The sequence below is a fragment of the Pollicipes pollicipes genome, unplaced genomic scaffold (assembly GCF_011947565.3).
Source record: "Pollicipes pollicipes isolate AB1234 unplaced genomic scaffold, Ppol_2.1 Scaffold_4740;HRSCAF=5597_pilon_pilon_pilon, whole genome shotgun sequence".
Taxonomy (NCBI): Eukaryota; Metazoa; Arthropoda; class Thecostraca; order Pollicipedomorpha; family Pollicipedidae; genus Pollicipes; species Pollicipes pollicipes.
The window spans coordinates 9,944,666-9,956,257 of record NW_023596545.1 but is presented as its reverse complement, the minus strand read 5'-3'; the positions used below and the strand labels follow the sequence as shown (position 1 = coordinate 9,956,257).

The following is an 11,592-nucleotide window of genomic DNA, read 5'->3' as shown; positions in this document are numbered from 1 at the left end:
AACCATAGCATCAGCTCGCCCCCCCCCCCCCCCCCAGACCACCGGCTGCGTAACCCGCTGACGTTACGTTGCAGTGACACCACTGGTCTGCATCTGCGCTGTACGCAGCTGTTTGTATGTGAGCTATATCCGGCGAATAGCTACACGTGCAGGTAAAATATGCGGGTAAAATTAGCGGACGCTTCCTTCACAGGAGTGCCACCGGATCTGCCTGCAGCTGCGGATGGTGAGCGCGTGCGGCTGCCACCACTCCCTCTACCCGCTGGTGTTCGCCGTGGAGGGCGTGCTGCAGGACATCGGCCTACCATGCAATCTCACCTACCACTGTGAGTAGGCCGGGCGACAGCGGCTCAGTCACCGGTCACCGGTGGACTATCTATCTCACCTACCACTGTGAGTAGGCCGGGCGACAGCGGCTCAGCCGCCGGTCACCGGTGGGCTATCGCCGGCCTGGCGGTAATTCGCTCCAATGACTGCTGGCTACCGGACCAGGCTCGTGACCATCGCACGTCTCAGATCAGTCAAGGGAATGTTTCTCATGTGAAGATATTGGGTCAAGCATCAGATAGGCTGGAATAAGATCACTTAATTATTGGCGTACTTTTAAATGGAAAAGACTGCTGCTAGAGAAATAACTTTTGTTTAGTTAATATGCTCCTCAAAGCATGATGGTCTGATTACGTCATCGTACTTTGCATAACATTGATTGGGAGCTAACTGATAACCGCTATGTGTAGAAATCGCGCTCACGAACGCCAGATAGGAACAAATCGGCCGCTGTTTTTCTTTGCCCTGACCACCGCATTACTAATGAGCTTTCAGGCTTTGAATAATGTCATTACGGCACCATTGACACCCGTGTGACCTTGACGTAGTCTCCCCGAAGTAGTCTGCACATCTTTGCGAGCGTGTGGCTAAAAAACTAGAGGGGTAGGGTCTAACTAGGTCTAACTAGGTCTAACTAACTCTAACTAGGTAGGGTCTAAAAACTAGGTCTTGAGAAGGGTAGGGCTGTAACCTACACCGAATGATCTTTAAGATGACTCCTTCTGTTCAAAGCGTCATACGAATGTGGAAACTTCTCTTAAATTGCGTTGTGTCTGGTTTTTCAAGCAACAGTTCGCGTGTTGCCAAGCAGAGTACGAACACATCATTGTATCGCACGGCCACTGACGTTAAGCATCTAAGTCAGCCCCCATTTGATGTACCAACCTACGTGGTCGAACGTTTCCAGTTTGTTAACTTCCAGTTCGGAAGGCTTATGTGTACGATGACACTATCCTTGCGCGCTCACCGACACACCTTTACCTTAGCGTTGGTGGCACAGATCATGGGAAAATAACCGCTTTTGTGCAAGGCATGTACGTGCGATGACTGCATTGAAACTAACGCTATTTCAAGGTTTTATACCGCATTTTGCGGATCGTTAAACGAAGTTGAAATAGCGATCATGAGACTCCAACACTGTATCAATATACTGTCTCAAAATACTCTCAGATACTGTCTCATCTAAATGCATAGTGTTTCCCGCAAACACATTTAAGGGCAGCATTCCACATTTATGCGGGGTTTTGATCCGAAATAGCTGTCTTGAAGACTTTTCGGTGCTGTTCACAATCCGGCCTTTTTAAGACCTAAGCCCCTCTAGTTTCTGAGGTAAACGTCCGCGAAAATAGGGAGAGTATTTAAATGTCACCTTGGCATTCATGGCGTCACAAAGACGTCATTCAAGTCCTGCCATTCCAGAAGCTGTGCGGTGATCAAGGCCAAGAAAAATGTGTTTGCCGAGACGTTCATATTTGGCGTTCGTGAGCGGGATTTTCAGATGTCGCTGCCAGTTGGCTCTCAATCCATGTTGCGCTAGGTACGATGTCGTAATGAAACCACGACGAATTTAGGAACATATGCACTCAACAGAACTGTGCTGTCTAGAGCATTCTTTTCCACCTAAAAAGTATACCAATAGTTATAAGTGAGCTTGTTTCGTCATACATGTTGTTTGCTTTTATGTCTTGAAATGTGAAACATTTCATTTAGCAACTTACGTAAGATTAAATGTTAAGCAAAGCTCGCTTTTCTCAAATATAATTGGCGGTCGTAACTTGCATGCTGCTTTAATTGATTGCCACAACTTTACAACAATAAAAAACATACTCTGGTGAAACCTCAGGTCTAGTACTCTAGGCTATCACCTCAAGTCAAATAATGTTATAGAACGGCAAGCCCCAGATCCCTGTCCCAAGGACCCTCCGATCTCCTCACACAACCAGTTTTCCTCCGACATCACGTATAAGGGAAATGTGGCTAGTGTTCACGTCATGCCAGTGACCTTATTCGATCTTTAAGGTGGCAATAATACAAAACTTTCGAGTTTATTTTGATATTTGAATTTACATTTTGTGCCAAGTGCATCTTAAGCGGCATGCTCCTGAAAGCACGCTTATGGCGGGAGTAAAGCAGTGGTTATCGAACCCACTTTTGGTCGGTGACCTACTGACCTTCATGAAAATAAAAAGCATTAGACCTTCAAGATAAGAAATCTTTTGACGTCACTGTGATCCAGGTAGTCAATAATTGCGTCAGAAGCTTCCTCATAACTCCAGTTTTCCAGTAGTAGAGCGGTTTGATTTTTGATGTTGCGTCCACACCTGACCTAAGTCCAACGCAATCAGTCAATGTCCTGGTTTCAATGCTGTAATTGTCTAAGAAACCATGTCAAAGTTGTGTGACTTCGCTCAACACGGCTCTTCCAGATAATGTTGAACGAATCCCAATTGCATTCGCCGGTATCCATGACCTGACTTTGACCTGTCATAGGTCAGCGGGATCACAAGGTATGCTTCATTGATCGGCTCTTTTGCATTTGCATTTGCAATTGCGTACACGTACATTAGCGCGGATGCGCCGCGCCGTTTTGAAGTTAGTTTGAAAAACCTTCGTGTGTTGAATTGATCCCATAGGGTTAAACCATCCACACGGAGCGTAGGCGAAAGGTGTTATTACTACGCATAACTTCGCTTCGACGCTATCTTTTTGTTCGCACAGATGCTGCTGAGAAAAAAGTAATGCACGGTGTCTATATACATATATATGTATACGCATATATATATATATATATATATATATATATATATATATATACGTACACACAGAGAGACTTTGCCGCTGAACAAGTATAGACTTATATATATATATATATATATATATATATATATATATATATATTCATTTCTTTACAATTAGGATTTAAAACGAACATTTTCATGGGGTTGATGCGAATTTTTGGCGGCTCAGCATCCGCGCCAAGTAGCGCTTGCGGCATAATTTTGCGGCGAAAGCCCAATGTGCCGCAATGCCCAGCTGAGGTCCGTCCGGCCATCGCTGGGTGAGCTGGTGGGCAAGCGCTCTAACCAGCTGACAGGCACGCTCTGCCTGCGGTTGTCGCTACGACACGGTGACGGCTTGACGGAAGTCGGTTGGACGCAGCGCAGAGCGGCGTCAGGTAACCGTCCGGTCTGGTCTGCCTCCAGCACTGGACTCCAACTGCACCGCGGGGGTGGTCAGCAGCCTGAGCTCAGATCCCGGCTCTCTGGGCTGCGGCTGCTCTGTGCCCTGCGAGTGAGTCTGCCACGGCGGGGACAAGTTGTGGAACATGGGGCCGGGTCACCCACGTCGGTTGGAGCCGAGTTGCGGTAGCTCGGTAACAGACTGTGGTGCGCTCATCTCGTGCACTGGCCTCTAGATTCTCCTGCACCGGTCTTCAGCTGGCTGGCGGCCACCTGTCGGTTCTGGGTTGCGCTGCGGACGTATGTATCGTTGTAAAAGTCTGAACGAAACGTACCCAGACGGAGAGCGTGTGACCTCGAATCACTTTTAATCAATGTAGGTTACTAGGAAGTGTGCCGTTAACGCTCCGCGTAAGTACAATACGCGACTTTGTCGCTGAAAGGCGCGCTTTTAATCTACGTGGGCTAACATGCTGTCAAAACGAATTATTTATGATATGACTGAACTAGAGCACACTCCCTCAGTGCCAGACAGACTGGTGACGTTTGCACGTGTTTCTGTCGTCACATCACACTGGCCGACTGTTCTCCAGGATGTTCTCTGGCCGCTGTTTTGGGCCAGCGTACCGGCACTGTCTCCTGTGAGCTGGACGGTGACATTGACCCGATCACGTGACATTGGCCTGGTCACGTGACTGCCGTCAGGGAGGCGGACCACCAGCCTCAGCTGTCCGTCGCCTCGTGGCCGCAAGGCAAGTTCCTGGCCTCCCTGCTCCAGGACATCAGCTTCGTACCAATGGACGAGGACGTGGGAGAGACGTCTCTGGCTCAGTGGGCCCAGCAGTTCTCGAAGCTGAATGTGTACTATCGAGACATCGGCAGTGCTGCCGTCACCGAGAGTCCAACGTACACGGTGGGTACCAAACACCGACTAATATATGTGAAAACCCGGACGCCTCCATGAAGCCAACCGCTCTTCTCCTATTACGCCTAACCAATCCCAAGCGTGCATATCAACGGCGCGAAGTGTGCGATCATAATTTGCAACGCAACAATACGAATACTGAAAAATGCAGGGTTCCGTGGATGTACCAGTGTCGTCGTCTCCGCCAACCGTGGGCAGCGGCTCGTCGGTTGCCGGCCACCGCCCACCCCGGCGAAAGATTGCCGTGCAGTGGTCCTAACAAAGCTATCTACTCAGAAATGAAAAATTCTGTATACACGTTTTTGGTTTCGGTGAGACATGTTTTAGCTGCACGCGCGATGAATCTGCCGGAAGTAGCTGCAAGTTTAGGGTGATTACTCGACACGTCAGGGTGATTACTCGACACGTCAGGGCGACATTGGCAAAAACTTCAGGGAAGATGCAACGACCCTCATATCTCCTATCAGGACAATGGTTAATGATATCCAATTGCGTGTCGCTGAGGGTAATGTCACTTTAGTCTCATGAGTTTTAAGCTCTTATACTGAGCTATTGACCTGTAATATGCTAGGAGGCAGCTGTTTAACGACGTCAAAAGGCTTAACACCGATTGTACTGGCGGTACTCAATAACTCGAGCTGCTGTCATCCCATCATCTCATCACCTCATCTCATCTCATCCTGAGTGTGCGATTGAGTGAGTAAGTGACTGAGTGCTTGCGCCCATCCTCACTCATGAGCATGAGCACAGCTCGTAACAATTAGTACCGCCAATAGAATCAAATAGCTCTCGTAGTACCTCCCGCTTCACTGAAGGTCCAGCATACAAACTTTGAACCCATAAAGCCGAAAAACAGAGGCTGAAGGCCCTCTTACATCAAGTATCGCCTTGGTTTCAGTACACCACCTTCATCAGCAGCTTAGGTGGAGCTCTTTCGCTGTACCTGGGGATTGCGCTGATTCTGCTGGTTGAAATACTGGAGTATTTCTTCTTCATGGTCTTCAACACGGCCCTGTACCTCTGCGGACGCTACGAAGCCAAGGACCCTAAAACCGTTTCCGTCATGCTGACGGCGCGGTCAGTAGTGCCCGGTGAGCGCTCGTGAGCTGTTGTGCTTAGCTGCTATCACCGTGAACTTTCGCACGTGATGCGCTGCGCTGAATTGCAGTTGATTCGCCTATGGTCGCACGATGAGCCCGAAAGCCAGAGAGCAGTGCATGTGGTGGTCCATCCCTATTGTCATGCGATATTCGAATATAAAACAATTGTTTCATGTATGCTTTCGAGGTAATGAAGGGTAGCCGTGGCCATTAGTTAACGAGGCTGCAAAACCTCATTTCGCTGGTGAAGGTCTGATGGTCTCTGCTGGGTCGCTCCAGAACTGACTGGAGCCTGTCGTCGTTTCAGCCGGCGGGGTGCGCCCAACATCGGGGCCGATGCTGAAGGCATTCGCTGGCAAGCAGGGACAGATCCAATACTGATCGGCCGGCGCACATCACCAGACTAGTCTGGTGACCACCCAGACGAGAGCCTGGAGAGTCTGCGCTGCTGGATAAACGGCGTTTGCTATGTGGACTGACGGATTTCACGGAGACAGCAAACTGTTTTATTGGCGCGGGCAGTGGATTCTGCTGTACGAACAGGCGTTTCAGCGATTGAACACCTGGACGTTAGCGGCACAAAACGGACAAAGGGCGATGTTGGTGATGTGCGGCGGAGAGCACTGACCAACCGAACGCCCCCGTCACTTTCCACAACTTGCTCCATGGCGCTTTTAATTGGGTGACAGTTGTGCTTTTGTGTGGAAAAGCCATTCATATATCACGAAACGACGTTATACACTAAAGTCAGCACTTGGTATGGTACTAGTTGACTTGTATGATATGTATAGCGAGGAGAGGGAACGCATCCGCGGTGCGTGGGCATTGCAAACACCGCACTTAAATGCTGCATTATTCAAATGAATGCCTTTGTTTTCTGCTTCAGAATGCAGGCTTTCGTTACCAATCCTTGGCATAGAAACAGGTCTGGAGCGGTCGCGTAACCGCGATAAAATGGCTTGGACTTTCATTCCAACATCTACCGACTGCTCAAGAAATCGTATGCCTCATACATCTACCCCAAGCCAACTGCATCACGTTGTTAAGCTGTTTAGTTTTGCATTTCGCTCAAAGACTGTTTGGTGCAACTTTCAGTGCCTTTCATTGTACAGGGATTGCCTCGCATACCCTTGCGATGCACAAGCGTTGAGATATTTTTTGAATTGGTGGCAACTGGCTCGCGCAGTTCATTCACCCAAACAAAAGACGCAACGCATTTTTAACGTTTTCTTTTCCACGCGCGACAGGCAAATCAGCACAGTTTGTGCGCAGATCAGCAACGAAACCGCTCACAAAACCGAATGGTAGCGAGGAAATGTCAGCTTAGTTGCACCAGTAGCACTGCCCGGCCTGGCCTGTGGTGTGTAAGAGTGATAGTCCCTCTTGGGAAAATATCGAGGTACACCTGTTCATGGTCTTTCGTTTTGCAGGCAAACGTACCCACAGTTCTTCTTACGATGCACCTTTGGCCACACCTGTCCCACTGACGTTGGATTGTCAAGTCACAGTAAGCAGATCAGGTTTAAGCAAGTGCTTCATGTCTCGCACGTAATTGAGCCAAAATGACAGTCCCAACTAAAAATGAATATTGTTTTAAAGGCACAAGTATATGTACTACATAGGCATATTACACACACATAGTTGGGCCGCACAGTTGGATCAAACCGAGGAAGAAAAGAGCTTAGGGGCTATAATTCCAGGGACTTAAAGGCTGAAAGGCGATCTGGAGCTGCCACAACCGAAGCTTTTTACTGTTTAACAGGAATGTCCATTAGAAGGGTAAGAATGTTGTCAAAAAGTTGTTCTTAGCTTGTGTCAGAACATACCAGCGTATTGCGCACAGGCTCAGTCCCCATGCTTCCAAAAATATGCAGATAGGCTGGAAAGAGTACAGCGAAAAGCGACTGGGGTGATGAATGGGACTGGCAACTTAGAATATACAGATAGGCTTAGGGTCTTGAGTTCGTATCAACTTAGATATCGCAAACTCAGAAGGGATCTGATAGAACTATTCAAAATTATGAAAGGAATAGGCAAGGTAGATATACCAGAAGCATTGGAAATTAGGCCGAGACTTAGAGGAAATCTGCTCTACTTAGCAAAAGGCAGAAGCCAAACTGTAAAGAGGCAGATGTCATTTAGTCAAACAGTATCAAATCATTTGAATGGACTATCAAACGAGGCTGTAGGAAGTCCCTCTCTAGCAACATTTAAAAATGGATTGGGCAAGCTCTTTCAGTCTAAGGATCTCATTGATAGCTAAATTCAGGCAGGTCAAGTGGTGAGATTACCTTAAGGATGTGCGCGGAGCGCGAGGTAGGCCAACCTCGATGAGCCCTTGTGCCTCTTTGTTGGTCTGACGTCTTTCGGTCTTTATGTCTCACTGCCTTGATGTCTTGTACATGTACTACATTATTGGCAAAATATCGTGCATTTACACGTGTGGGCACATCAACGAATATGCCTATACTTAACACGGCGGTTTGCTCTGATAAGTCTCCTGAATATGCACTGTCTACAGAAGCGACAAAACATGTTACGCATGTGAAGCGGTACATTTATTTTCCTGCACTGGTTGCGTCTAATGGTTTCTACCCGCTCCTACCGTCGGGGTGAGAGACGGGCGACGCCACATAGCTTCAGCCCCTGAGTGCGTCGCATTGCCCCAATGGCACACATAAGCACACACACAAACACGTCAAGAACATAACTGATCACTCACGTTATCACCGTTGCTTGTGGAGCACAAGTTAGATACATGATGCAGGGAGCATTAATTAGGTATTCTGGCCGAATCGTATTATTCCAATGCCAGAAAAAAAGTAACCCCATGCCCTTCAGTTGCCTTCATTTACATTTGCAGCGAAAAGGCGCATTTAACAGATGTAAAGCAGGACTTTGTTTTACCACTAACATTCGCGGATATTTCCACTTTGTGTGCTGTTCACATTATGCGTTCTAGAAAATCCTCTCAAAGAGGCTACGCATCTCTTTTTCATCACTGCCGTTGTAAATATAATGCAACCCGTGATATGCGTCTCTCTGGTGCGTGCATGGTACTGATCACGTGGAATACTGAGAAATGTGTGAACAGATAGTGAGACATTGGACAGGCGAAAATGCCGCGCGGTGCGTATGAGTGGTGAACGAGAGTTCTTCGTGACCAACGCCGAGAACTGAGATTTAGGTCCCAGTTCATTTGGAGGGATCAGGCCCCCCACTTGTAGTTCAGTCCCCCCAAATTTGAAAAAAGAATCCCCTTAATCTCAGACGCCACGTTTATGACCATGGATCCCGTAGGCAGCAGAAGTGCATTTTCTGTCCCTGGCCTAATGATATGCGGGTAAAGTTGGAGCCAGCAGCGAGGCACGATGCTATATATTACATTATCAATGAAAGATATTGCCGTTGGCCTCTAATAACTCAAGAACAGTCGGAGGTAGACTCACAAAACCTCGATGTTCTGAATCGGCGCGGCGAGAGGAAATATATGTCACAGTTTGGTCCAGATGGGGCCATCGTGTACCGTGACGCGACACCAGTAAACCTGCCAGTGTTAGAAACCTGTTGCGAGCGTAAAGGCGAAAATATATTAGCGTGTAACAATATATCGAATCGCACGCAGAGACTGCGGTCGTGTATATTTGCACGTATTTTGCGGAGGGCTGTCGACTCGCGCCCTAATATCGTTCTCGCCGACGGCCCCTCGTCTATTGACTATCGTTCTAAAAGGGGGAGGGGTCGATGCAACCCTTTAGGGTTTCCTGAGGACACACCTCCGGTATGCCTTGCAGTTGCACCAAAATTTTCAGTAGCCTATGGGACATTCGTCATGGTTGTTTTGACACTTAAGACGTGCCCCTCACTTTCTGATTTCTGGGCGGTGGTGGTTATTGAGGAACACCGCACGTCAATCAACGGCGGCGAGGGCTGCGGGCGGCAACCAACGATTCCGCGGACCGCACCGGCTGCGGGCGGCCACCGACTATCCCGCGGACCGCGTGGCGAACCGACATTGCTACATTGACGGAATCATACATCACAATTATACCCCCCAAACACAAAAACTCGCATATCGTGGTACTCAAAATTTAAGTAGAAATGCGCATGCCTGGAGTTTATGTAGTTAGAACGAAAAAAATGTATCGAGCATGTGAACAATGGCGCAGGTGGGGCGAGGGGAGCACAGGGGGCACAAGTCTCCGCTTCGGTTCCGAGGGGGCCCGAAGGGCTCCACGGTACCGATGGTTAAGAGCCCGAAGGGCCCAAAAGGCCGGCCGGAGATTGCGTTCAGAGGCCTGGGACCGCCGGGTCGGGCACTCCAATGCCGGTGAGACGACCTATTGCGCCGATCGGCGACTCGCTCAGTCGATAATGGCCTTTTTGTCGGGCAGACATCACCAGCAACGCACAGTCGGCTCTGTGTCGGCGTGGGCCCGAAGGCCCATTTTTCAAGCAGGGACAAAGCCGGAGCCAGCGATTTACAATGGTCCGAGCCCAGCGTCTGTCAGGGCCCGCAGCGTCTAACGGGGAGCCCTGTGCTGGCAAGGGGCCCCGAGTCGACCAGAGGCAGTGGTGGGGGAGGCCTGAGAAGCCAAGAGGGCCCACTGAGACCGACGGTCTAGGGCCTGATTGGAGGACCTAAAGGCACAAAAGCCTTGCCAGTCTTCTTCAGGGGCCCCAGCATGCGGGGACGTGCTCTCAGATGACAAAGGACCCTTTGCGCCGATAGGGGGCCCCTGAATCGACAAGGGTCAAAATGTTGCGTAGACATCAGTAATATAGGTAGACATGACGTTACCCGGACATGCGTCCGGGTAACCAGTTACCCTTCACTCGAGTGGGGGGCAATTTGACCCCCCTCTGAGATCCCATGAACAGAAAGAACTGACATCAAATGCACAGGGTGCACTGAAACGTAAACTGAACTGAACGTAAACTCACCTAGGTCAAAGTTTGAGGTTCCTACGTTACGACCTTCGGTTCAAATAAGGTCAAGCAAGGTCAAACTCCAGGTTTATCTCCAGTGTTCCCAGAACTTATATAACCGCACTTAGCAAAAAGCCACATACTCATTTGAGGTTAGTGGCCCCCTTTGACCTTTTGAAGTTAATGGTTACCAAAATCATACAAGACCGTTTTGAGTTCTGCATTTACATACAGGACAAATATAGCGCTAGACAGTGTATTCCTCATGCTAAAATGTTAGCATTGGTATTTTAGGTCAGTGGCCTGTTCTGACCTTTAAGAAGTTCATGGAAGATGCATAATACGGCTTCTGTTATCAATCAATTAGAAATGAGCGCCGGATACTACCCCATACAGCAAACCCTAGAGCAATAAAGCAGGCTGGGTTTGACCTTGATATAACCTTCATACTCAGCCCTAGGTCGATGGATTTTGTTCAGTTGAGTGTTGTGTTGCCTAAGAAAGTATTTCAGAGATGTATGGCTTCGTCTAACATTCTGTTGTTGCATCAGATTGGACGATCCCCTAGAAACTGACTTCGCTGAATCCCTAGTCTGACTGACCTGCCGTAGGCCAGCGACGTCACAAGGTACATCCAATTTTTATATTTTTTATTTCATACCGATCCACTACACAACTGTCTACGGCTATGCAAAATTTAGCGCGGCTACGCCGCGCCTCCCGGAAATCATTCCGCAAAAAACTTTGGGGGGGGGGAATTTAACCCCAACCGAAGCGCATGTTAAGACGTCCGTCAAGTTGGCACCACATTCACATTCAGATTCAGGTCCATATTCAGGATTCAGCGGACTCCTCAAATTGCCCTGAAACTTTGCACACAGATGCGGTTTAACTTCCTGAACACAACAAGCACAAAATCTCGGACCGGTACGCCCTATTACTGGAGATAAAGCAGCTTCGGCATTTGAAAAGCTGTAACTTTTTTTGGTACAGCGTACCGGTCCCAAATTTTGTGTTTATCGTAATCATGGGGCTAATATGTACCAACACACGGATTTCGGAAGGGATTGAACGAGTCCGCATTTTTTATTGTGATCTTTCATATTGTGATATCTCCCGTAATAGGGCGTAC

The 11,592-nt window shown here is 48.5% G+C and overlaps 1 protein-coding gene across 1 annotated transcript in view; it reads left to right on the top strand.

The window, feature by feature from the left end:
• Nucleotides 1–8,550, top strand: part of LOC119099021 (degenerin-like protein unc-105) — a 28,818-nt gene extending 20,268 nt beyond the window's left edge. Inside the window, exons 8-12 of the mRNA XM_037222068.1 lie at nt 194–326; nt 3,531–3,618; nt 4,212–4,419; nt 5,330–5,522; nt 5,839–8,550. Of these exons, the coding sequence (XP_037077963.1) occupies nt 194–326; nt 3,531–3,618; nt 4,212–4,419; nt 5,330–5,522; nt 5,839–5,912 (696 nt within the window). The 3' untranslated portion in view covers nt 5,913–8,550. The remainder of the gene's footprint in view (nt 1–193; nt 327–3,530; nt 3,619–4,211; nt 4,420–5,329; nt 5,523–5,838) is intronic.
• Nucleotides 8,551–11,592: the final 3,042 nt, after the last annotated feature.